Here is a 25,262-nt window from a genome sequence, read left to right as displayed (position 1 = left end):
TCTTTTCTCTGAAAACCATCGTGATCGGCTCTTCTCGGTGTCTGAATGTCACAGGGAGGCTCGGGCTCCTTCACTGGGCGGGGAACCCGGCATCTCTCGGAAACTTGAGCCCTTAGTTTTGAGATGTCGTCTTTTCTTTCTTTAAATTTTGGCTTCACAGGGTCTTCACTGTGGTTCATGGGCTCAGTACTTATGGCATGGCCTTAGTTGCTCTGAGGCATGTGGGATCTTAGTTCCTCAACCAGGGATCGAACCTGCACCCCCTGCCTTGCAAGTGCTTTAACCACTGGACCACCAGGGAAGTTCCTGAGATGTTTTCTTGATTATGTTTTTATTATTCTCTTTCCCTCCAATTTCTCTCTTTAAAAAAAATTTCCTATCAACTGGATAGTAAACTGCATAAATTGATCCTTCCATGTCTTTTTTCTTTCATGGGTTCTCTTTCTCACATTCTTCTTTCTTCCTCCCTCTGTTTCTCTCCCATGTTTACTTTCTGTGGCGGTTAGTTTTCTGTGTCAGTGATGGGCAGTGATTCAGTTCAGTGTGAGTAGGAGTTGCCGTGGATCCTGTCCACCATCTCTCGACTAGAGGTGGACAAGCTCAGCCTCCACACCAGGGCTGGGCCTCACCTGGTCAGCTGAGGGGTCTTGGGAGCAAAAGTGAAGTTTCCCTGAGGAGGAAGGAGTCCCACCTGTGGACGGTGGTGTCTGCTCCCACCTAAGTGTCCAGCCCGCCGGCCCTCTGTACAGACTTCAGATATGCTGGCCCTGTGATCACGCCAGCCCATTCCCAGAAATGAATCTCCTTACATTCACGCACACACATGTCTAATTAATCCTAATACAGTTTTGTTGTATGTAGTTGCTCAGTCATGCCCAACTCTTGCAACCCCATAGACTATAGCCTGCCATGCTCCTCTATCCATAGGATTTTCCAGGCAAGAATACTGGAGTGGGTTGCCATGCCCCCCTCCAGAGGATCTTCCCAACCTAGGGATCGAACCCTCATCTCCTGCATTGCAGGTGGATTCTCTACCACCGAGCCGTCTGGGAAGCCTATAATACAGTTACACATATCATTTTAAAACATGTCTACATAGGGACTTCCCTAGTGGTCCAGTGGTGAAGACTCTGCCTTTCCACTGCAAGGGGCTGGGTTTGATCCTTGGTCGGGGAACTAAGATCCTACGAGCTGTGGCATGGCCATAAATAAATAGGTCCACCTAACCCTGACCCAGGACTACTCTGTGGGGAGTTGATACCTGTCTCTGCCTCTTGCCTGCACTTGGCAGTGAGGGGATAGAGACTCATGTCACATCCTATTTTGTTGGTCACCGTCCTCACTGGCCCCTCTCACTACGATTCTCTATCTGGTTCTCACCCACCACCATCTGCGCCTCCCGTTCTCTCTAGACCTTTACTTTACCTCACTCTGTGGGGACACTCCAGGGGCAGAAATAAAGGCTTGTGCTGTGTTCTTCCCAGCAGGGAGGCCCGAAACGGAGGCTTCTGTCTGCAGAAGCCTTTGTGACCTGGGCCTTCCCTGGTGGTCCAGTGGCTACAACTTGGTGCTCCCAATGCAGGGGGCCGGGGTTCACTCCCTGGTCAAGGAATTAGAGCCCACACACCACAACTAAGACCCGGCACAGATAAATAAATAAATGTGAATTAATTAAAAAAATAATGGTGAATTAAATGAAAAAAGCTAATTAAAAAAAAAGAAACGTCTGTAACCCAGTTTGAAGTCCCAGGAGGGCTGCCCCTGGGAGCCCCCAGGAATGAGTCCCGAAGGCTGGCCTGCGTCTGTGGGCCTCGGCCCCCTCCACCGCCCCAGCTCTCTGGGAGATGATGCGCACACTCACCTGTAAAAGGACCATTTCAGCAGGAACTGCCGGGCGGCCTTGGGGAAGCTGGGGCTGCCCGCGTGCTGCTTCAGGACCTGGGTGACCACACTGTCTAGCCAGCTGGCCCACTGGTCCAGGGAGCTCTGCTGCTGCAGGGTCAGCTTGAAGTCCTGCTCTAGCCGCTGTACCATACCCTCCTCGCACTGGCACACCCACGAGGCCTGCTCCTGTGGGCGTGGGTGGTGCTGGGTCAGCGACATGTCCTGAGCATGGCCCACGGCTGGATGCACATGAGCACAGATGCCCACTGCCCTCAGCCTTTTCCAGCACGACACCCGCTTCATGGGGTGGAGACGGAAGGGCATTAGGAGGGGACCTGCTAGGCTTTGAGGGCCTACTTCCAGGTTTCTTGCATCTGAAGCCCAGTCTGTACCTCATCTTTGCCTTCTGGTTTTTTTGTCGGGGGCTTTCCTGGAGCAGCATGTGGAATCTTAACTCCCAGACCAGGGATGGAACCTGTGCCTCTCTCACTGGAAGCTCAGAGTCCTAACAATAGGACCACTAGGGAAGTCCCCGTTGGGTTATTTCTAAGTGGCCGCTCCTCTGTGGGTATGTGTGTTTATTCCATGGATCAGCTCAGGGCCTGAACTAGACATAGATATGGCAGCAGAACCCATCTGATGGCAGCCTGTACTTTTCTAAGACCAGAAACAGAACCATGAACTTGGCATGGGGAAGGCAAACTTAAAGAAAACAGATCAAGGTCTTGGTTCCAGCGCCTGGAGGCCAGGGGAATGATCACAGAGTAGAACCTAGGGGTCCCAGACTGGCTGCGGAGGGCTTCAACCCCAACCATTCCCATGCAACACAAATGTGGGCCCCGGTGAGGTGCCCAGTTTGCTGTGGGCTAAGTTTGGTGGGTCTCTGCATTTTTCTAGCTGGTGGGAGCTCGGCCGATGGGTCCCCATGCCCGCCTCTGGTGGGGGAGGCGCCTGGGAGGAGTCACCTGCACATTGGCGAAGTCCACGCGGTTGAGGTCGCTGAGCATCTGGTTGATCTGGGAAGTGTTCTGCAGCACTGCCCGGGCCGCCTGCGCCAGGTGGTTGAGGGACGTGTACCTCCGCAGGGTCTGCGCAAAGGCGCTCACCACGCCGACCTGGGGAGGGGGCCTGGCGTGAGCCCGTGTCTGCTCCGGGAGAGTGCAGGAGGAGGGGTGGGGAAGGGTGGTTCTGGCAGGGACCCACCCTCTGGACAGGCCCAAAGGCCCCAAAACTGAAGATCAATGAGGGACATACATCGAGTGGCATCTAGCGTGGATGCCGAGCACAGGTGAGGTAGAATTCAGGACAGCAGCTCTCTGGGGTGGATGGTAAAAATACTGATTCCAGGGCACCACTGGACCAGCCACTCTGGGGGTGTGGCATGGAAATCTTCAATTTTATTTTAAAAACATTTTAATTATTATTGTTTTGGCCACACCACGTGGCTTGTAGGATCTTAGTTCCCCTATCAGGGACTGAAACTGGGTCCTTAGCAATGAAACTACAAAGTCCTAACCACTGGAGTCCAGGGAATTACTCAAATCTGCAATTTTCAACAGCTTCCCAGGCAATTCATGTGCATCCTGAAGTTTGAGACTCACTGGCCTCAGGGATCGATTCCTGGTTGACGGTGGGATGGGCAGACTGGATTGCCCAGATCTAGCCCCACCTGTGTGAGGCTGTAGGAATGCTTGAGATAGGAACGTGATCACCTCTTCTCCATAAGGAGGCCTCATCTCCACATTTTACAGTCTCATCTGTGGTCAAGACTATAGCAAAAAGGGCGACCACAAAGAGATTGAATCCCCCTCCTACAATGAGCAGAGAAATATTCAATTTGCTCCAATTCAGTCCAAAAGTCTCCCAGCAAAGACACCTTCTGTCACGCCAGCAACTCCCAGCACTGGCCTCCAACAGAGGCATCCCTGCCCCTTCAGGAAGGACCCCCTATCTTCAGGACACTTGGGACCAGCCTGCTTCCTCTGGAGCCCAGAGGCCCTCAAGTTCCCCCGGGACAGAGAGGAGTCCCCTCCCTTCACAGCACAAGGCACCCCGGGGGTGACCAGTGTGGTCTGGAGGCCCAGACCCTGACCATTACCTTGGTCTGGATGACCTGCTGTGGGAAGTCACTCATGGCATTGGTCAACCAGCCTTCCAAGCTCTTGGCAAAGTTGCGGATGGCTTGTGTCAGGGTACCTGGGGACACAAGCCATGGTATTAATTGTGAGAAAGGCAGCCTCACCTGTCAGGATCAGCTCAAGTGCAAGAGATGCACACGCCATGAAAATCACCCCCATCGAGAATGAGTAACATAGACGAGAGGAGATTGAGAATTTAGGGCTCTTATGAGTGAGACACTGAGTGGGAACACCGAGCAGACACTGACACTAGTGTCAGCCCTGCATCATTCATCTTTGCTTATCTACCTGTCTACACTGGCGGTTCTCACCCCGGCGACCCTACCCCAGATGACATAAGACCATGTCTGAGTACATCTGTGGCTACCATGACCAGGGGGCTTCTGGCAGCCAGTGGGGAGGGGACGCTGCTCCACACTCCACAGTGCTGAGGGGGAGAGCCCCTGATACACACAAATGTGTGTAAATGTATTCTACCGACTTCCAAATTTGAGACAGCTTGCAATAAATGAAACACAATTTTTTGAAAAACCAAAAAACCCCCCAAGTGTTATAAAAAGAAAGATACCCCAATTTCAAACCTTAATGCAGAGACTCTAAATGAACATTGCACTGAACAGTTTCCAGGAAGGCAAGGCCAAAGGACAAGTGCAATGGTTTTGCTATTTTCCTTTTACTGGCATAAAAAGCACAGGCCAGCTTATCAAAAAGACGGAGGTTCCCCAGTGCTAACAGACATGGGTGTTTACAGAGAGGCCTTGGGAAAGTGAGGCTCAGAGCCCGCCCCGTCACTCTCACGCAGTGGGGACCCCACCCTCAGGGGCCTGGGAGCCCCAGGGAGAGTTCCTAAGTAGGGAGCCAGCAGGCGGGCACCTCCTAGTGGTGGGCGTGTCACAGCCTCCGAAGGCCACGGGGGGGGCCAGTGGGGACAGAGGCCCTGGGATGGTCCCCAGGGTAGCAATCAGACCAGATGAGTGGGGGCGGGTCAGGAGGGGGCGGGGCCAGGAGGGGGCGGAGCGTTCACTGGGTGCGCTAGTCGGGGCAGGGCACTCACTAGGCACAGGCCGCAGCACGTCCGGGATGAGGATCTCCACCAGCGCCTGGTACAGGATGTGGTCGCAGGTCCTCATCCACCGGAGGACAGGGTCGCACTTGCACAGAGACACCAGCTTGTCCTTGGGGAGGACGGCGCCTTCTGGCTCCTCGTCACTGCAGGGGACGGGGGACACCAGGGAACACGGGTCAGCCGTTGGCTCAGGGGCGGCTCTCCTGGGATAGATGAGCCGGGTGAGGCTGCAGGACTGCCCTGTGCAGGCCAGCTCCCCGTCCTGTGGTCACCCTGAGACCACACGCGCACGAGGGTGTCTGAGCGCCAGTTCTTGAAAAGCTAGAGCATGTGTCTGGGGGTGGTCTGCAGGGTAAACTCGGGCTGGTGAAGAAAGCCACATCTGGGGGCCAAGGGGCAGGCAGTACCTGGCGGGTAGAGAGGTGGGACCATCGCTAGAGGACTTAGAATTCCAGAAGGAGAGCCACAGCTTCTCAATGTAGTGGAACTGGAGGTTCATGACGACGTCTAAAGTGGCCTAGGAGTAAACGTGCTGGTTAAACACATCCATGTGTGCAGGTGTCTGTCGTCAGAACATAGGGGCAAGCAGCCGGGCTACAGTGGGGTCTTTCCAAACCCAGAGAGACCATGAGAAGGGATGGGGTGAACAAAGGGAGAGTCCATCTACTCCTCGGCCACAGGGAGGGAGGCTGGTGCTGTCTGCTCCCTGTCGCCCACCAGAGACACCCAAGGATACTCTGGCGCTGTTCTCATGCAGCTGAGTGAAGCACCCACTGGAGCCCCGGGGCCGGGCTTGGGGCAGTCACCTCGCAGTGCCGCCGGTAAGCCAGCTGGAGGGCCTTGACGTCGTGCAGCGTGATGCTCTCCTGCAGCAGGACGCTGCCCAGGTCGGGAGCCGGGAACTCGGGGAAGACGTGGGACACATCTGGGGGAGGAAGGTGGGGGTCAGCAGGGCTGAGGACGGTGTGCAGGAGCCGCTGGCAAGCCGGCAGGCTGGGGATACTGGTGGGATGTGCTAATGGCCCCACTGCAGCCCCAAAGGTGGAGTTGGCTCCCCTTTCTGCCACACAATCTTTAAGCTTCGGTTTTCTCAGATTCAGATTCAGCTGACTTCGTCAGCTCCTGGTGATGTTAAGGATACATGCATACCACACACACACACACACACACACACACAAGGAGGGGAGAGGGCCTAGCACACAGCAAGCTCTCCATTCCCACCAGCAAGGGGGCGGCTGGTGGGGGTGTGGTGAGAGCCTCTCCAGGAGGCCCTAACTCGGGGGGGTTCTGTTGGGGCTCAAACATATACTGAAGTGCACAGAGTCCCCCGTGTCTTCAGATGTGTGTGCACCTTCCCCAGCTGCCCTGGGAAGTGGGCTGAGTCAAGATGCTTTCTTGCTGCTCCGGAGCAGTGACTGTTTGGGCTGGGGAAGCACCCTCCCAGGGAAGAGGGCCAGGCTTCCCTGTGTTGGGGCCCCCGGGAGGGGCCAGGCTCAGAGGGGTTGGACTCAAAGTACATCTAGTCTTCTTTCTGATGGGCATTTCATTTTATTTACTTATTTTTTTCTGATGGTCACTTTACTCCATTTTGGGGGATTAATATCCATTAATATGGGAGGCACATGCTGATAATTCAAAACCTCAGCAATTCCACAAAGAAGGTCTACTGGAACTTGAAAAGGTAGTAGGAAAGAAAACTGTCTGAAGTAGCCCTTTAGATGCTGCTGGTGCTGAAACCCACCCCAAAGGTGCTGAGAGGCCCTGGAGCCTTCCCAGCAGGCCCTGTGCCAGGGTTGGGGTGGAGGTAGGGGCGGGGGGTGGCTCACCGATGTACTGCTGGTGGTGCTGGCTCTGGGCAGCCATGGCCTGCTCAGGCGTGCTGTGCAGGCTGCCATGCGAGCCGCTCTCCCCAAGGCTGTCCGTCTTCTGGGCTGGCCGGTACCTGTCAGGGAACACACGAGCCACCATGAGGCCCCCATGGCAGTCCCCAGAAGGGGCTGGAGGGCTGGACAGGATTTGGTTCGGGAGGGTGTGTAATTTTTTAAAACTTGTGGTCAAATAGAAAACACAAAATTTACCATTGGAACCACTTTCACGTGCACAACTCAGTGGCATTAAGTTCATTCACACTGTTGGGCAACCATCCCCACTATCCACTTCCAGAAGTTTCTCATCTCCTCAGACTGAAACTCTCTCTCCTTTAAACACTCACTCCCCATCGCCTCCCCCAGCCCCTGGTCCCATCTACCACTTGTCTCTGTGGATCTGACTCTAGGGACCTCCTGTGGGTGGAAAAGACAGTGTTTGTCCTTCTGTGTATGGCTTCTCTTCCTGAGCATCACATCCTCGGGGTTCATCAATGCTGTATCAGGGCTCAGAATCCCTTCCCTTTTTAGGGCTGCATACTACTCCACCACGTGATTGGACCACATTTGTTCAGCCATCATCTGTTGATGGACCCCTGGGTTGCTTTTATGTGTATATATTCTAATAGTTCTCTCTTAGAAGACAAGTGAACTTCTTTACATATGGTCCCAAATGTCTATTATATGATCTCAAAGCAAATTCTGAGACTTTGTTTTGCCCCCAGCCAGAAAGCAGTGGACAGCCTGTCTAGGCAGCAAACTGAGAAGCTAGCAGAGAAGGGCTTCCCGGGGTAACTGTCTGGAGCCCAGATGGGCAGGGGGATCCAGCTTGAGGTAGGAGTTCCTCTCCTTGTGGAATGTGGGGCCAGGCTCGCTGGGAGGTGGGAGGACATGGCTCAGATGTGCGTGGACCTCCTGACTGGGGGATGGGCTCCCCATGCCAATGGCACAAGCCTGTCGCTGTGAAACATGCATCTAAATCCTCCAGGTGCTCTCAGGGGCCTGAACTCCACAACGGAAGCTGGACCCCTTGTCTGCAGAAAACCAGGAACAGGAGGGACTGCTGGTTCTGGAGAACATTCCGGACTCCCTCCTGTGACCTCCAATTCCTGTAATTGGCCATGTGGTTGGGAGTCACCTGGACCCCTTAAGCAGCTAAAATGGGGTGTCAGCCATGCAGCTCAATGAAGGCACGATAGTGCCAAGTGGAGGTGAGTGGGGTGCGCCCCTGCCCTGGAGCTGAGTAGATTCTGGAAAGGGGCTTGGGACACAGCAGGGCAGAGGGGTGACTGGAAGGGGCCAGGGAGGTGACATTCCAGGGGGCCCTGAACCAGGTATCTCCACCTAGGGCGGTGAGAGGGCCATTTCTGCCATCTATTTTGAAAATATAGTTTGATCCCCACCTGGCCACACCCGTTCCTTCACACCTGGTCTGTAATGAGTTTCATGCTGCACAGGCAGAGCTGAAGACACTTCATAGATAGTGTCTGCCTGCAAAGCTGTAGGTATGTACTCTCTGGCCCTTTATAGAAAAACTGTGCTGATTCCTGCTTTAAAAGGCGAGTAGGTGTGTGATGCACAGGGAACATTCCAGAAAATGACCAGGCCTTTCCAGCCATCAGACCCAGAGGTCAGGAAGAAGCAGCCACTTCAGTGTACAAGCCTCTTTTTCCTGCTTCTGGGGCTGTGTTCAATGTTCTTTCCTTCTTTGTAGACAGGGAGGAAAAATGCAAGATTGTGATTCTAATCTATGCACTATGCAAAAGGCAAAAACAAAGGAGCAAGTAAAACAAAGAGCAGCTGTTGCTGGAGGCTGACGGGGAGGGGTGACCATCAGGAGGAGCAGGGCGAGTCTTTTGGGCAGTGAAACTATTCTGGGTGATCCTATGATAGTGGACACGTCATTACAACTCTGTCCAAACTCACAGAAGGTACACACACAGAGTGAACCCTAATGACAGCTGTGGACCTGGGGTGGCAAAGATAGATCTGTGTGGGTTCACCAACCATAACAAAGGCCCAGCATCAGAGGTGTCGTGCTGGCCTCACTGCAAGCCAAGTGGAAGTGAAAGGCTGACCTTCATCCACCTCCTGGATGTGGTCAATGGCCCAGAAACCCCCTCCCTCCATTCCCCGTAGTGAAAACTCACAGGCAGGCTGGCTGGTCCTCAGGCCGGCCTGGGACAGCTCACCCACCTGGGCTTCTGATGCACCGGCTGCTGCCGCATGGCCATGTACTGCGTATCCTCCTGCAGCCGGTTCAGGGGCGAGTCTGGCTTCAGGCGGATCCCGTAGTAATGGTACTTGGAGTTGCCCCTGGGAACCGAACATCTGGGTCAGCTCTCTTTTCACATGTCCTGAACCGTGAGACTAGGGCTCTGCCCCGGCCTCCTCCCTCTCGGGGAGGGCTCTCGGGGCCTGTGTTCCCTGGACCGTGTGGGGAGTGTTCACAGACCGGTCCGTGGTCAGAGAGGTTCAGGAAATTCTGTAAAGACTTTGCTCTCTGGGAGATTCTACCTTAGTTTACTATAGGGGAAATGATGATCGAAGGGTTTTAAACAATTTCTTTAAGGAGACAGGTCAGAAGGGACTCCTGGGAGGGAAGAACAGACACATGGCCTTGGAAAAACCCTGCTTCCAGTGCTGAGAGGTGGGGAGCAGGGGGATGGAGCCCCAGTCCTGAGGCAGCATCCAGGACCCTGGGAAGGTGGAGGCCCCAGGAGCCTTCCAGAAAGGCCCGGGGCGGGGTGGTCATGTCTCTGAAACCAGGGCCCAACTGCCCCCCCCCCCCCCCAACCCATTCATGGCTTGTAAGAATCTCCTCTGTCAAGGATCCCAGGGTGGCAGAGAACTCTCCAGGATGCCAGTTTCACAGAGGGTGCAGGTGAACCCTGACACCCACATGCATGTTCCTTCACCCTGGCAGGCCGCGGGCTGCGGGCCAGGGCCACGCAGGGTGGCCTCACGCATGGGCCAAGCCGCTGCTTGGAGCACAGCACGGCTGTCTTTTTCTTGCAGGAGGACCCGATTTCTCTTGTGGGGTAAGTTTCCTGCCCATGACGGTCCCTGGCTTCTGTCACCCAAGGGCAGTCCTCAGTGGGCCAGTCCAGGCTCAGCAAAAAGCATCAAGACATGGTGAATCCCACTCTGCTAGACAACCTGGAGGCTGCTGTTTAAAAAGTTGGTTACCATGAAAAATTTCCAATGAAGAGTGAGAGCTGAGGGGAAGCCTGTGTCCTGTTTCCAGGAGGTGAGTGACCACTGGCCCTCCCCACTGGGGGTGGCCTGGCTGCTGCCCATTCAGACCCAGTCCAGGTGCACCTGGAGCTGTGGACATCGGGAGGTGTGGAGAGGAGGGTGCCTCGCATTCTCTGAAAGCTGGGTGTCTGGATAAGGGAAGCGGGTGGGCAGGCAGGCAGGTCAGGGGCTGCCAGCCTCCCCCAGGGACCCACCTGGTGCCCAGCCGCCGAGTCCGCAGGCCCATGAACACAGAGCGGATTAGCTTCCCAAAGGAGGCGGCGTTCACTGGGTCCAGCTTATGCTCCTGACAGTGCCGCAGGTAGTGGTTGTAGAGTGAACTTCTGGGGAGACTCACGCCCTCCGCGGTCTCGTAATTGTCCAGGAGCCACTGCAGCTGGATGGAGAAGACATGCCCGATGCTGACACACACCCACCGGGACCGTCATACATCACACGCTGTCCGGGGACTCACGGCTACCGTCACCAACTCGGGGTCAAGAGACCTGGGGCACACTCATCAATCAGTAGCTTCTGTTTACTCATTTATTTATTCCCTCCATTTCTAGCCAGACTTTCAGGTTCCCTGACTTAATTTATAAAAACCTGAACATGATGGAGGAACTTAGGATCTGTCTTCATAATCACTGAAAGCCCCCCAGGTCCCACACACCAAACATTTCCTAAACCCATGGGGACAGAGATCATCTGATGCCAAGAGAAAGATGGATGAAGGAGAAGTCGACGGTCCAGCAGCATGATGCCCAGTGCCCAGGGTAAGGGAACATCACTGATGTCCCTGTACTCACGACCCAGAGAGAGAGAGAGAGAGAGAGAGAGAGACAACAAATGGCCAAGTTTTGTACTCAGGTTGGGGGACGGCCTAGAGGCTCTGTGAAGGCAGAGCCTCACCTGCAGCCTGAGCAAGCACCACGGGGTCTATGCAGGCTCACTGCCGGATGCTGCAACCTGGCATCATCTCCACCCGCTGAACATCACTCGTCAGTGACACTATACGACCAGGAGGCCCAGTTTCCCCCCTACACAGCTCTGCCTCACCCACGGCAAACCCACCACTGGGGTCCCAGCACCTTCATGAAAGCACAGTGAGAGGGTGACAGGATCACCTTTTGGTTCTGGGTGATTCTGCTGCCATTTTCTCTGCCGATATTTGCACAATTTCTATGTCAGTAGCAAATAAAACAGAGAATCTTTTCCAGGAAAAGTACGTTTTTAGCCACATTTGTGATCTGTCCGGATTGCACTCTTCTTGATGATATGGTCAAATCCCTTTTTAAATGAGGAAAGCCACAGAACCCAACACCCCTGGTGGCTCTGGGCTCCCTGGTGGCACAGGATCCTTGGACACCTGTGCTTCTAACCTATAAACAGGGGGCGGGGGCTCGATGACCAGACTTGCCCACCCACCCAGCCCCTCTGTCCTTCAGGATATTTTTTCCACTCTTGGGAGCAAACACTCCTGACTGTGGCTCCTGAGCCACCCTCACTCTGTTCATATAATTCAGCTTTGAATCTGACCTTCTATCCACCCAGGCTTTCCAGGTGGCACTAGTGGTAGAAAATCTGCCTGTCAATGCAGAAGATGCAAGATTTGCCAGCTAGATCCCCGGATTGGGAGGATCCTCAGGAATAGGAAATGGCAACCCATTTCAGTGTTCTTGCCTGGAAAATTCCATGGAGAGAGGAGCCTGGCGGGCTAGCTACAGTTCATGGGGTCACAAAGAGTCAGACACAACTGAAGTGACTGAGCCCACACATTTATCCACCCACCTGCCCTGGGTGCTGGGGATAGACAAAAGCCCCCTGTCCTCCAGAAGCGCCCATTCTCGTTGGGGGATCAACCCACAAAAAATAAGTAAAATGCCCAAAATGAGAGCTGGTGCTGTTATGGGGAAAATCCAGGAGAGGGAGCTGGGAGCTCCAGGGATGGGGCAGGGGGGAGGAGCTAAGGGAGTGAGTTGAGGGAAGGTGTCCCAGGCAGAGGGTAAAGCACATGCAAAGCCCTGGGGCAGGACTGTGCCTGGTGTGTTGGAGGAACAGTGGGGAGGCCCATGTGGCTGAAGCAGAGTGAGTAAGGGCGAGAGAGAAAGGGAGGGCAGGGAGGGGATGTGGCAGGTCACGCAGAGCCTTCTGGGCCACGGGGAGGCCTCGGGTTTTCACTCCAAGGAGGTGGGAGCTCTGGAAGTCTGTGCACATAGGAAGGGCAGGGCCTGACTCAGGTTTTTAGCAGGACCACTCTGGCAGCTGCTGTAAGAAGGGCCTGGAAGCTGAGCAAGGGCTGGCTAGCAGGCAGCTGCTACAATGTCCGGGAGATCTGGGGGCTGGGGGTAGGGTGAGAGGCTGTGGCCGTGGTGCGAGGGGTGGGAGGAGTAGTCCGATTCCCGGTGGCTCTGAAGGTACTGTCCTGGAGCACTGGGTGTGGCTGTGGCAGGAGGAGGGAAGGCAAGGTAGAGGCCCCAGCAGGACCTCGCTGTCCTAGGTGAGCCGGGAAGATGGACGGAGGTGAGGGGGTTGTGGGCTTGGGGTGGGGGTTGGGGCCCAGCCCTGGACACCTGCGTGGTGCTCCTCCTCCAGGCAGGCAGGCACCTTGGACACTTGAGGATGCAGCTGAGGGGAGTGACGAGGGGGTTTCAGAGACTCCAAAACACAGCAGTCCAACATCGACCACCGCTGGAGGCATTTGCCACGTGATCTGGAGCAGCTTCTGGGCAGAGGACCAGCCCCCAAAGCTGCCAGTTCCAGCCCAGGCCCACCCCAGACTGCAGGGCATGGCTCTGTCACGGTGCCACTACTGAAGGCTAAATCATTTTTTAAGATATGTGTTTCTTGATTAAAAAAACAAAGTCATATAATCTGAATGATTCACCTAAAAGCAGGTCCTTCTCCCAGGGGAGGAATAGTAGATTATGCAGTAGGCCAAGGTCACTTCTGCAGGGACCCACGACAGGGGCTGCTGAGTGGCAGGAGTGGGGGACTTCTCCAGACAGATCGGGGGACAGCAGAGGGGGCCAGTCCTGGGGGGTGGTGTGTGCCTGGCCAGCGTGACTGCACCCAGAAGCTGCAGACACCCTGGCGGGCAACGGTGTCTCCATCCCCAGCGCCTCTTTCCTCCAAAACAGCTGTTCTTCGTTTCCTGCCATCAAATAACCGCTCCTCCCCGTTTCAGAGGTGCCTTGGGGCCCACTTTCTCTCTCGGGGGCTCCCACACCAGGCCAGAAGGTCCCTTCAACCCACACACCCCCTTGTCCGAGCCCCCACGGCAGTCTGGGGAGCTCAAGTGACCCTGACGTCGGAATGGGTCTGGAAAGCACAGGCCAGCCTTCCTGGGGTCTGGGCATCTCGCTGCCCCGCACCAGGCTCGTCTGCCTGGGCATGGGGACTGCGGTCGGTGGCGCCCATGTCAACTGTCTCCAGTGAGCATGGCCGGCGAGGACCACGAAGGGCTCTTTCTGCAGGACACACATCCGCCGGTCGCCAGGCCACACCCCAGCTCTCTCCTCGTTCTCCCGGCCCAGACAATCTCCTGGCGGTTTTCCACCAGTGAGCGCGCGAGGGTCACTCTTTGCAGAGACCTTATTCCTCTCCTCTTTGAGCCGCCAAGCCCCAGATCCTACTTCTCAAGCTCCCGATGGAAGAAAACGACTCAGCAAGCCAGCAGGGAGAAAACGGACACAGAGAGGTTCTTCCTGCTCGGAGTTTAAACACAGGAACGGATGCTAGTTTGGGGGAAGCAGCCTAGGCAAGCCCACCTCCCAGAGGAGAACCGTCAGAAAGTCAAAGGCAGCCCTGCGGCCAGAGACAGCGGCGCCTGCGTTTCGCGTACGTTGTCGATTTCCCGCGGCCACGCCCTCCGCCCGGGGCCACGCCCACCCGGCCTTCCTCGTGCCTCTCGAGTGCTGGGCCTCGCAGGCCGTGCGGCTGCTGCGCTGTCCGCTCCAGAGCTGAAGAGCCCTGGTCCCAGAGCGGAGAATGTGCCCTGCCGACTCTCTACTCGCTCTGCTTGGAGTCTAAGGCTGCTTTTCCTCAGAGGTTCAGACTGGGGGCTGCAGCTGCTGGCCACGCCTGTGACCTGCCCCTCCACAAACCTAGAAGTTTCTGGATCTTTCCCTAGTGGGTGGGGCTTCTGTCCCCCCACCAGCCCCCGGCAGGAACAGTTCACTTTGAACTTCAGCCGGTATAAAAGTCTTGGTGGGGTCATGTTTGGGGTCGGGTTTGACTAATGGGGATTTCTTCTCTTTGATGTTTTAATTCTCCAAGGAACGTCCAATCCCAAGCCAAGTGCCTGAGAAAACATGCCGAAAGCACGTTTTGATTGCTGCCACCTGTCCCTCCTTCAAAATGCTGAACCAATTTCCAGTTATGTTAAAGTTGAATTCAGAGAGTTTAGGTAACAGGAACAGGGAGGCGTGTGGGGGAGATGGGCGCTTTCCCTCCTCAACTGCCCCGGGAAGCTGAGCCTCTGTGCTGTCAGCCCCTCCTGCCCCCGTCCTGCCCCGAAAAGCCAGTGGGAGGCGCGGGCACTTCACCGTCCTGGCCTGGAGCCTGTGCCCACAGTGTGCCCATCAGAGAAGGGTCTTATGTGGCTAAATCAGTAGGATGTAGTTGATTTGCCCTTTCTCAAATTACCTTTTTTTTTTTGGCCACACTGTGTCAGATCTATTTCCCTGACTAGGGATCAAACCTATGACACCTTGAGAGCCTGGAGTCTTAGCCACTGGACCACCAGGGAAGTTCTTCAAATTACCATTTTTTTTTTTTTTTTCCAAAGAGCTAATCACAGAATTAGCCAAGAACTTTTATGGCAGCCCCCATAAAATCCGGTGTCATTTTTTTTGTGGTGGCTTGTTTGAGTATGAATTTATTTACAGTGCTATCCTCTGCCAGGCCTGGTGGGCAGGATGTTAGGTACACTAAGTAGTTTAATCCCTGTCCCACCAGGAGGGAGGTGTCGTTATTCTCCTCTCACAAAGGAAGAGTCTATCTTGATTTCCTTTTGCATTAGAAGGATATTTTTGCTGAATTCTAGGTTGGCTTCCCCCTTCCCCTTTTTGGCACTTTAAAGGTGTCAACTCATTGTTTTCTTTCTTTCTTTTTTTTTTTTTTTTTTTGGCCTCACTGCACAGCTTGCCAGATCTCAGTTCTGGGATCAGGGATTGAACCTGTGGTCATGGCCACCAGGGATGCCCTGTTTGATTTTAAAATGCCTATGTAGGTGACAGGCAGAGCAGGGCAGACCAGCAGGTCGACGCACACTTACATGGCTGTTGAGTAAACCGCTTTTGTGAGAGGTGATCCCTTCGCTTTTTTGGAGGTTTTCAATCGCCATTTCAAGCTAAAGAAAATGTGCGCAGAAACAAAACAAAACGGAAAAAAAAAAAAAAAGGAAATCAGATAGTTAGCATCAGCCAAGATTTGTTTGTATTAATATCCAAACAAAGATCCGCGTGCCTATGGAATAGAAACCAGGCTGGACATAGGCAGGGGATGGGTTAGGTGAGGGATGGATTGTGAGGGGGTAGTGAAGCCTCAGCCCGGAGAGTTACTTCATCACATGCGAAGGCGCCCAGAGCCCGTCAGACACCAGCAGCAGGTGGGGTCCTCCTGTCTACACGGGCTGGTCTACACGGGCAGCCAAGTTTTAACAAGTCTGCATGTGAGCATGCACAACAAGAAGGCTTAGTGGCTGCGTAAGTTCAAGTTTAAGCGAAGTCAGCATAATAACTGCCTGCTGCTCCCCACACCCGTCACGTGCGCTGGGAGAACCAGAGGACCACTGATGGTGGGGACAGTTTGTGGCACTGATTTCCAGGTCAGCCTGTCATGTTGCAACACCCAGGGTCTCCTGGCTTCAGGCTTTGGGAGAACACCATGAGGCCACAACCCCAGTCCTGCCATCGGGGGGCACAGGTTCCTGGGGCCACAGAGATGGGACCGAGTGGCGGGGAATCATGTGCAGTTTACAAGGGGGCCCTTCCTGGGAGAGGGCTTCTGAGATAGAATCTCAGGCCTCTCAGAGGTGAGGGCTGAGGGGCCACGACAGGTCTGTACAAAGGTCATGTGTAGCAACCACCACATCTGAGCCCAACTCTTTCATGGAAAATGCAAACGTGAGCTCTGCTGGAAGAAATGACCCTTCAACACCCAGGGGAGGCAAAGACCACAGAGATGCTTCTGTAAAAACCAGGCCCAGTGCATTCAGAAAGTACAGATGGACCAGTTCCTGGAGCCGTGTTCAGGAACGAGGGGCTTCTGCTTCACCCACCACCTCTTTTGACCATGGCTGAGAATGTCCAGTCTCACCACTGCTATTTGACATTGTACTGGAAGTTCTAGCCAGGGTCATAGGAATAAAAGGAAATAGGAAATAAATAGGAAATAGGAAATAAAAGGCATCCACATGGAAGCAGAAAAAGCAAAACTACCTCCGTTTACAGATAGCATGATCTTAAATATGGAAAATTCTGAAGGATCCACACAAAAAAACTATCAGCACCAGAGTTGCAAGATACAAGATGCATATACAAAAATCAATTATTTTAAACAATGAATGATAGCAAAATGAAATGAAGAAAACAATCCTATTTGAAATAGTATCAAAGAGAATAAAATACCTAGGAATATGTTTCATCAAGGAGGTGAAATAATTGTATACTGAAAAAGCTATGAAACATTTCAAGAACTTAAAGATGATCGGAACAAAGACATCCTATGTTCATGGACTGGAAGACTTACTATTAAGAGGGTGAAAATGAAGTCACTCAGTCGTGTCTGACTCTTTGCGACCCCGTGGATTGTAGCCCGCCAGGCTCCTCTGTCCATGGGATTCTCCAGGCAAGAATACTGGAGTGGGTTGCCATTTCCTTCTCCAGGGTATCTTCCCGACCCAGGGATCGAACCCAGGTCTCCCACATTGCAGGCAGATGCTTTAACCTCTGAGCCATGGGAAGCCCATTAAGAGGGCAATACTCTCCTAACTGATCTATAGGCACAATGCAGTCTCTATCAAAATTCCCTACACAGTGTCCAGGTGCCTTCTCAAATGGATCAGTTGATCTTAAAATTCACATGGCATTGCAGGGGACCCCAAGTACCAAAACAATCTTGAAAAAGAAGTACCAAGTTGGAAGACTCACAAGTCCTCATTTCAAAATTGATTACAGTCAGTAACCAAAGTAGTGCAGTACCAGAACAGAATAGACAGAGAGAACAATGGGATGGAATTGAGAGTCCAGAGATAAACCCATACATCCAGGGTTAATATTTTCAACACGGGTGTTCAAACTAGTCAATGGAGAAGAAGACACTTTTCAACAAATGATGGTGGAATAAATAGATAGCCTCATGCAAAAGAATGAAGTGGGACCCTCACCTCACAGCATATACCAAAATCAATTCAAAATGGATCAAAGAACTACATGGAGCTAAAAGAACAAAACCCTTAGAGAACAAAACCTGAAGTAATCAGGTAAAATGTTATTTCCATGACCTTGGATTTGGGAATTTTAGACATGACACCTAAAGTAAAATTAAAAAAAAAAGGTAAAAACTTTAAAAAAGATAAATTTGATTTCATCAAAATTAAAAACTTTTATACATTGAAGAATACTATCAGGACATTGAAAAGACAACCCACAGAATGGGAGAACATATTTGCAAATCATATATCTAATCAGGGCCTATATCCAGAATATTATAAAGAACTCTCACAACTCAAAAACAAAATGACAGAATGACCTGATTAGAAAATGGGCAAAAGTCTAGAATAGATATGTCTCCAATAAGCACATAAAAAGATGCTCAACATCATTAGTCATTAGGGAAATACAAACTAAACCACAATGAGGTACTACTTTATACCCACGAGGATGGTTAGTAAAAGAAAAATATTAATGACAAGTGTTGGCAAGGATGGGGAGGAATTGGGAACCCTTGTCCATTGCTGGTGGAAATGCAAAATGGTTCAGCCACTGTGGTAAACATTTGTTAAACATAAATTTGGTTAAGCCACATGACCCAACAATGCCATTAGACCCAAGATAATTGAAAACAGGTGTTCTAACAAAAACTTGTCCATAGTAGCATTATTCATAATGACAAGAAAGCAGAGAAATGCAAATGTCGGTCATCGATGAATGGATAAACAAGATATGGTCCACACATACAATATAATATTATTCATGCCCCCAAAGGAGTGAAGCACTGGCACATGTTACAATGTGAATGAGCCTTGAAAACATGATGCTCAGTGAGACAAGCCAGACGTAAAAGGTCATGTGTGAGGGTTCACGTGTGAGGAGCTCCATCTATCCAGAACAGGTGAGCCCATGGAGGCAGAGAGCAGGTTAGTTCAGTTGCCGGGGGCTGGAGGAGGAAGGAATGGGGTGGCGGGGGAGGGTGACTACTAACTGGTACAGGGTGATGAGAATGTTCTGGAACTTGGTAGGGTAATGGTTACACAACATTGTGAACATGTACCAAATACCACTGGTTTGTACCCTTTTACATAATTAAAATGGTGCATTTTTATGTTCTGTGAAATTCATCTCAATAAAAACTATATAATTAAAAAAAACTTTAGTCTCACTTACAATTTGAATGAATCTTTTTACTCACATGCCTGGTTTTGTAACACTGTGCACCGGTCACTTGGAAAATATTGGTTCACCAAGTTTGCAGATCTTCCAAATACTGACACATTTCATCATACAATATCGAAAACATCCAGCCATTTCAGCAAGACACCAGTTTTCCAAAGTTCTACTTTTTTCTTTTTTTGTAGAACATATTGGCAATAAAATCCATCAGTTGTTTCCCTGGATGTGTCAGGCTCACAGCCTTTCATTTTTGAGAAAATGTGGGCCAGATCTCCAAGTCTGAATAATCATAATTTGTCTGTCATCCTTTCAAGGAAAAATAGCATTTCATGTGTTCATAGACTGCAGCCCGCCAGGCTCCTCTGTCCATGGGGATTCTCCAGGCAAGAATGCTGGAGTGCGTTGCCATGTGCTACTCCAGGAGATCTTCCCAACCTGGGGACTGAACCCAGGTCTCCTGCACTGAAGGCAGACTCTTTACCGGATGAACCACCAGAGCTACTGTCCAGTTGTGGTTCAAGAGCCTCTCATTGCGGTAGCTTTTCTCATTGTCGAGCACAGGCTCTAAGGTGCACGGGCTTCAGCAGGTTTGACTTGTGGGCTCCAGAGTACAGGCTCAGTGAGTAGTTGTGGCACACAGGCTTAGTTGCCCCACAGCATGTGGGATCTTCCCAGATCAGGGATTGGATCTGTGTCCCCTGCATTGGCAGGTTTATTCTTAACCACTGGACCATCAGGGAAGCCCATGAAAACAATTTTGATCTCATGGAGCTCCTGAGAGGGTGCCAGACGTATGTAAGACTGACTGCTAAAAGGCGTGGAGTTCTGAGTATTGTGGAAAAGAATACAAATGAACATTTGCTGTGTAAGGCCATCCTCAAAACCCCCTAGCTAGTAAACAGGATCTGAACAAGCCCACTGATATTATACATTAAGTTAACTTGATTCAAAGTGGAGCCTCCCAAGGTGTTCACTGCATTTTAAAATTAAGACATCGGGGACGCTTCTGAAGGTGATGAAGTTCAGGAAAACTTGCCTGAGAGGTTGGTGCCCTGGTTAGGACGGAAGGCACAGCGCAGTGCATCCAGCAGAGGGCGCTGCGGCGCCGCCTCCCAGCCCCGAGCAGCGCCCAGTCAGCCAGCATCCTTGGAAAAGGAGCCTCTCACCCTGGAACTTGAAGTCAGTCGGGGCGGGGGTGGGGGGGATGGGGGGATGGGGGGTGGGAGTTGGGTGTTGAGTCGGAGGGGAGGCTTGCTTACAAACCTGACCCAGGGATTCTAACTGCACAAGTACAAAAGCCTTGCTCAGTCCTCTCAGGGGCTGGAAAAGTTACTGTTTAAAGTTGAAACTAATTTTATACTCCACTGGAGTTTCTTATTATTAAAAAAATTTTTTTATCAAAGTGGTAACATGTAAGGAAGAGCCAAGGATGGATGTAGAGGTGCCCCATTCCCACCCCAGGGCCAGGCATCCCTAAAATCATTTCTGTTTCTTCAACTTTTTGAGGATTCCTTTACATCTTGGTATTATATATAACATGGGTGCATGTTATACATATATATATTATATATATTATACACACATATATTATATGTATATTATGTATATGTATATAATATACATATATAACATATGTATAGATGTTATACATATATATATACATACATATTTCTTGACTTACCAGGAGTTTTATCTTTATTTCTTTTAAGATTTTTTTTTTTGATGTGGACATTTTTGTTTTTTTTTAAGTTTTTATTGTATTTGCTAAATATTGCTTCTGTTTTATGTTTTGTTTTCTTGGCCGAAAGGCATGTGGAATCTTAGCTCCCCAACCAGGGATTGAACCTGCACCCCCACATTGGAAGGCAAAATGTATCACTGGACCACCAGGGAAGTCCTCCATCTTTATTTTTGATTGCATGCAGTGCAGCCCTTATTCCTTTTCCTTGGCAATTTAATTTCACTGACTTCCACTGCATGAATTATTAGCAGAATGCCTGTGGAAAAGGGTACACACATATCATGCTTTAGGGGCTCTGGAGAAAGGTGGGGAGACAAGGCTTAAGGACTTACGATCAAAGATACAGTGTCTCGAGAATTAAATGTGATAGCAGAGTGCAGCTAAGTTTTAATAGCTCTCAAGTATCCCAGCTGGCTCAGTGGTAAAGAATCCACCTGCCAGTGCAGGAGACGAAGGCTTGACCCCCAGGCCAGGAAGATCCCCTGGAGAAGGAAATGGCAAGCCACTCCAGTATTCTTCCCTGGAGAATCCCATGGACAGAGGAGCCTGGACAGCTACAATTCATGAAGTGGCAAAGAGTCAGACATGACTGAGCAACTGAGCATGCATGCACATGTATATTGAAATCGGTCTAGTATTTAAAAATTTTTAAGGAATTTAAAAAATGCCTTTCCTCTCTTGTATAATCCTGGCAAGATTTTGCCTGACATAAGGACTGGATTCATGTCTTCTAAGGGAGGGTGAAAGTTACTTCTCCTCTGAGTTCATTAGTGTCCGCCCAAATGGTCATTCCATTATCTCATTCCTTTAATCTCATTAAAATGACCTGACAGACCAAGATCGCCCCCAAGAAGGGCCAGCAGTGACCAGTATCGAAGCACACTTGTATCTCAAGGCTGCATCTGGCCATGCCTTGTGGCATGTGGGATCTCAGTTCCCCGACCAGGGATGGAACCCAGAACCCCCGCGTTGGGAGTGCAGTGTCTTAGCCACTGGACCCCCAGGAAAGTCCAAGTAGTCATTTTTAAAGGCTAACAAACATGTTTAGCTCTTTTTATAGTTCTCAGAACTTCAAATATTGTAGTTCTACTTCTTAGTTCATCGATTAAACATTTAAAAAAAATTTTTAGTTTGGAAATAAATCCAGACTTACAAAAAAGTTGCAAAAAGAGCACAAAGCTTTCCTATAGGTCCTTCAGCCAGCCTCCCCAAATGGTCATTGACCTCATTGACCCAATGACCTCCCCGAGACCTGGAAACCGATCCCCACTCAACCCTATTAACCAATCAGAAGTCCCATCTGTGGACCAGAAGTCAATCAAGAGTCACACATGTGGGTATTTGCATAAGGAGCCATGAACGAAAACAAGAACATAAGGAAAAGATGAAGGAAATTAGAAGGAAGTTTTTACTGAATGATGACCACATGTATCCCTTGGGTTTGTGTCACTCTAAATAGGATGATGACTTCTCTGGAAAATTAACTGAGACTTTTTAGAATAAGTGCCAGAGTGTTTTCCAGTAGCACTCTTTAATTCTGTCACTTAAAGCAGAACAGAGACAAAAATTTCAGATAGATCTTTCAAAGGGACACTGCTTCCCCTTTTGCAAAGAAATGTGCAAAAACCAAATTCAAAAGTGATGACATCATTAGATGTTTGTCAAAACCCACGGAACGTACAACACAAAGAGGGACCCTAATGTCAACTGGGGCTTTAGTTAATAACAATAAGGTGTCACTATTGGTTTAGTGACTGTAACAAATACACCAAACTTAGGTAAGATGTTAATAATAAGGAGAGCTCTGTGTGGGTATGGGGTGGGGGATTATGGAAATTCTCTGGTTTAGGTTCAATTTTGAGCATTGCTTTGCTAGTGTGTGAGATGAGTGCAATTGTGTGGTAGTTTAAACATTCTTTGGCATTGCCTTTCTTTGGGATTGGAATGAAAACTGACCTTTTCCAGTCCTGTGGCCACTGCTGAGTTTTCCAGATTTGCTGGCATATTGAGTGCAGCACTTTTACAGCATCATCTCTTAGGATTTGAACTAGCTTAGCTGGAATTCCATCACCTCCACTAGCTTTGTGTGCAGTGCTGCTTCCTAAGGCCCACTTGACTTGTCATTCCAGGATGTCTGGCTCTAGGTGAGTGATCACACCATCGTGGTTATCTGGGTCATGAGGATTTTTTTTGTATAGTTCTTCTGTGTATTCTTGCCACCTCTTCTTAATATCTTCTGCTTCTGTTAGGTCCATACCATTTCTGTCCTTTATTACGCTCATCTTTGCATGAAATGTTCCCTTGGTATCTCTAGTTTTCTTGAAGAGATCTCTAGTCTTTCCCATTCTATTATTTTCCTCTATTTCTTAGAATTGATCCCTGAGGAAGTCTTTCTTATCTCTTCTTGCTATTCTTTGGAATTCTGCATTCAAATGGGTATATGTTTCCTTTTCTCCTTTGCCTTTAGCTTCTCTTCTTTTCACAGCTATTTGTAAGGCCTCCTCAGACAATCATTTTGCTAGCAAAGTAATGCTCAAAATTCTCCAAGCCAGGCTTAAACAGTACGTGAACCCTGAACTTCCAGATGTTCAAGCTGAATTTAGAAAAGGTAGAGGAACCAAAGACCAAATTGCCAACATCTGCTGGATGATTGAAAAAGCAAGAGGGTTCCAGAAAAACATCTACTTTTGCTTTATTGACTATGCCAAAGCCTTTGACTGCATGGATCACAACAAACCATGGAAAATTCAGAAAGAGATGGGAATACCAGACCATCTGACCTGCCTCCTGAGAAATCTGTATGCAGGTCAAGAAGCAACAGTTAGAACTGAACATGGAACAACAGACTGGTTCCAAATTGGGAAAGGAGTACATCAAGGCTGTATGTTGTCACCCTGCTTATTTAACTTATAGGCAGAGTACATGATAAGAAATGCAGGTTTGGATGAAGCACAAGCTGGAATCAAGATTGCCAAGGGAAATATCAATGACCTCCAATATGCAGATGACACTACCCTTATGGCAGAAAGCGAAGAACTAAAGGGCCTCTTGATGAAAGTGAAAGAAGAGAATGAAAAAGTTGGCTTAAAACTCAACATTAAGAAAACTAAGATCATGGCATGTGGTCCCATCACTTCATGGCAAATAGACGGGGAAACAATGGAAACAGTGAGAGACATTATTTTTGGGGGGCTCTAAAATCACTGCAGATGGTGACTGCAGCCACGAAATTAAAAGATGCTTGCTCCTGGAAGCTAGACAGCATATTAAAAAGCAGAGAGATGTTACTTTGCCAACAAAGGTCCATCTAGTCAAAGCTATAGTTTTTCCAGTAGTTATGTATGGATGTGAGAGTTGGACTATAAAGAAAGCTGAGTGCCAAAGAATTGATGCCTTTTTTGGAGAAGATTCTTGAGAGTCCATTGGACAGCAAGGAGATCCAACCAGTCCATCCTAAAGGAAATCAGTCCTGAATATTCATTGGAAGGACTGATGCTGAAGCTGAAACTCCAATACTTTGGCCACCTGATGTGAAGAATTGATTCATTGGAAAAGACCCTGATACTGGGAAAGATTGAAGGCGGGAGGAGAAGGGAATGACAGAGGATGAGATAGTTGGATGGCATCACCAACACAATGGACATGAGTTTGAGTATGGTCTGGGAGTTGGTGATGGACAGGGAAGCCTGGGTTGCCTGCAGTCCATGGGGTCGCAAAGAGTCAGACACAACTGAATGACAACTGAACTGATCTGAGGCTCGATTTTTCTATAAACTTAAAATTCTTTAAAAATGTCTCTTAAATAGATCAAAAGTGATGATGAATTATTTATTTATTCATTTGTTTATTGTTTTGGTTGATTGCACAATCGTAGTTCCTTGACCAGGGGTCAAACCCACTTCACTTGCAGTGAAAGCACTAAGTCTTAACTGCTAGACTGCCAGGGAAGTCTGATGATGAATATTTTAGAGAAAAAATAGATGTGCTTTTGCTGGCAAAATGTTTCCTGTGGTATTTGAACAAAGGTCTGTCCAGGGGGCAAGGTAGCCTCTAGCAAAAGCCCATCAGGCATGTGAGCTTGCCATCAAGATATCCTGATCTTCCCTGAAAACACAGGCTACAGAGAAGAGCTGTTTTGCGGCTGATGATCCATTGTGAGCTGTGAGGCCACATGGATGGTGCACTAGCCCCATGGGCCACCAGGAAGGGTGCCATGAGAATGGAGGGGCCCACGTGGGAAGCCAGGCCAGAGGAGGCATCAGTCTTACTGAGCATAGACGGAAGCTAGTGCCTCACAGACACATCTTCTTGGAGTGATCACATGACGGTCTTCTCAGAGAGCTGGACAGAGGATGTGAGATTTAGGTCCTCTATACCTGCGGGTGCAGGTGGTCAAAGCCAGGATGTTTGCTGGGGTCCTGAAAGCAGGAGCTGAGTCTCTGATGACTCAGACAAGAAACTCCTAGGATTTCAAGTGGCATATCTCAGAGATGTCTGCTGCAGCCTGCACACTGTAGAATTTGAATCTGTCATCCCAAGGCCCCAAATACTGCAACTAAAATATATATATTTTTTCTCATATTCTTTTCACTCGGGTTTATCAAAGGATACTGAATATAGTTCCCTGAGCTGTACAGTAGGACATTACTGTTTATCCATTTTATGTATAGTAGTTTATATCTGCTAATCCCAAACTCCTAATTTATCCCTCCCCCG

General features: G+C 50.1%; 1 protein-coding gene across 5 annotated transcripts in view; it reads right to left on the bottom strand.

The window, feature by feature from the left end:
- Positions 1–25,262, bottom strand: part of RFX2 (regulatory factor X2) — a 99,355-nt gene that overhangs the window by 6,040 nt on the left and 68,053 nt on the right. For 4 of the 5 annotated variants that reach the window (XM_070464860.1, XM_020916804.2, XM_020916807.2 and 1 more), the window contains 10 exons: positions 15,469–15,543; positions 10,406–10,587; positions 9,150–9,269; positions 6,915–7,030; positions 5,895–6,013; positions 5,496–5,605; positions 5,077–5,231; positions 3,983–4,080; positions 2,850–2,999; positions 1,862–2,070 (listed from right to left, as the gene is read on the bottom strand). In XM_070464860.1, the coding sequence (XP_070320961.1) occupies positions 1,862–2,070; positions 2,850–2,999; positions 3,983–4,080; positions 5,077–5,231; positions 5,496–5,605; positions 5,895–6,013; positions 6,915–7,030; positions 9,150–9,269; positions 10,406–10,587; positions 15,469–15,543 (1,334 nt within the window). The remainder of the gene's footprint in view (positions 1–1,861; positions 2,071–2,849; positions 3,000–3,982; positions 4,081–5,076; positions 5,232–5,495; positions 5,606–5,894; positions 6,014–6,914; positions 7,031–9,149; positions 9,270–10,405; positions 10,588–15,468; positions 15,544–25,262) is intronic. The other variant, XM_020916805.2, reaches the window with a different exon arrangement.

This window comes from Odocoileus virginianus, chromosome 3, assembly GCF_023699985.2.
Source record: "Odocoileus virginianus isolate 20LAN1187 ecotype Illinois chromosome 3, Ovbor_1.2, whole genome shotgun sequence".
Classification (NCBI taxonomy): Eukaryota; Metazoa; Chordata; class Mammalia; order Artiodactyla; family Cervidae; genus Odocoileus; species Odocoileus virginianus.
This window is presented reverse-complemented; position numbering and strand designations above follow the sequence as displayed.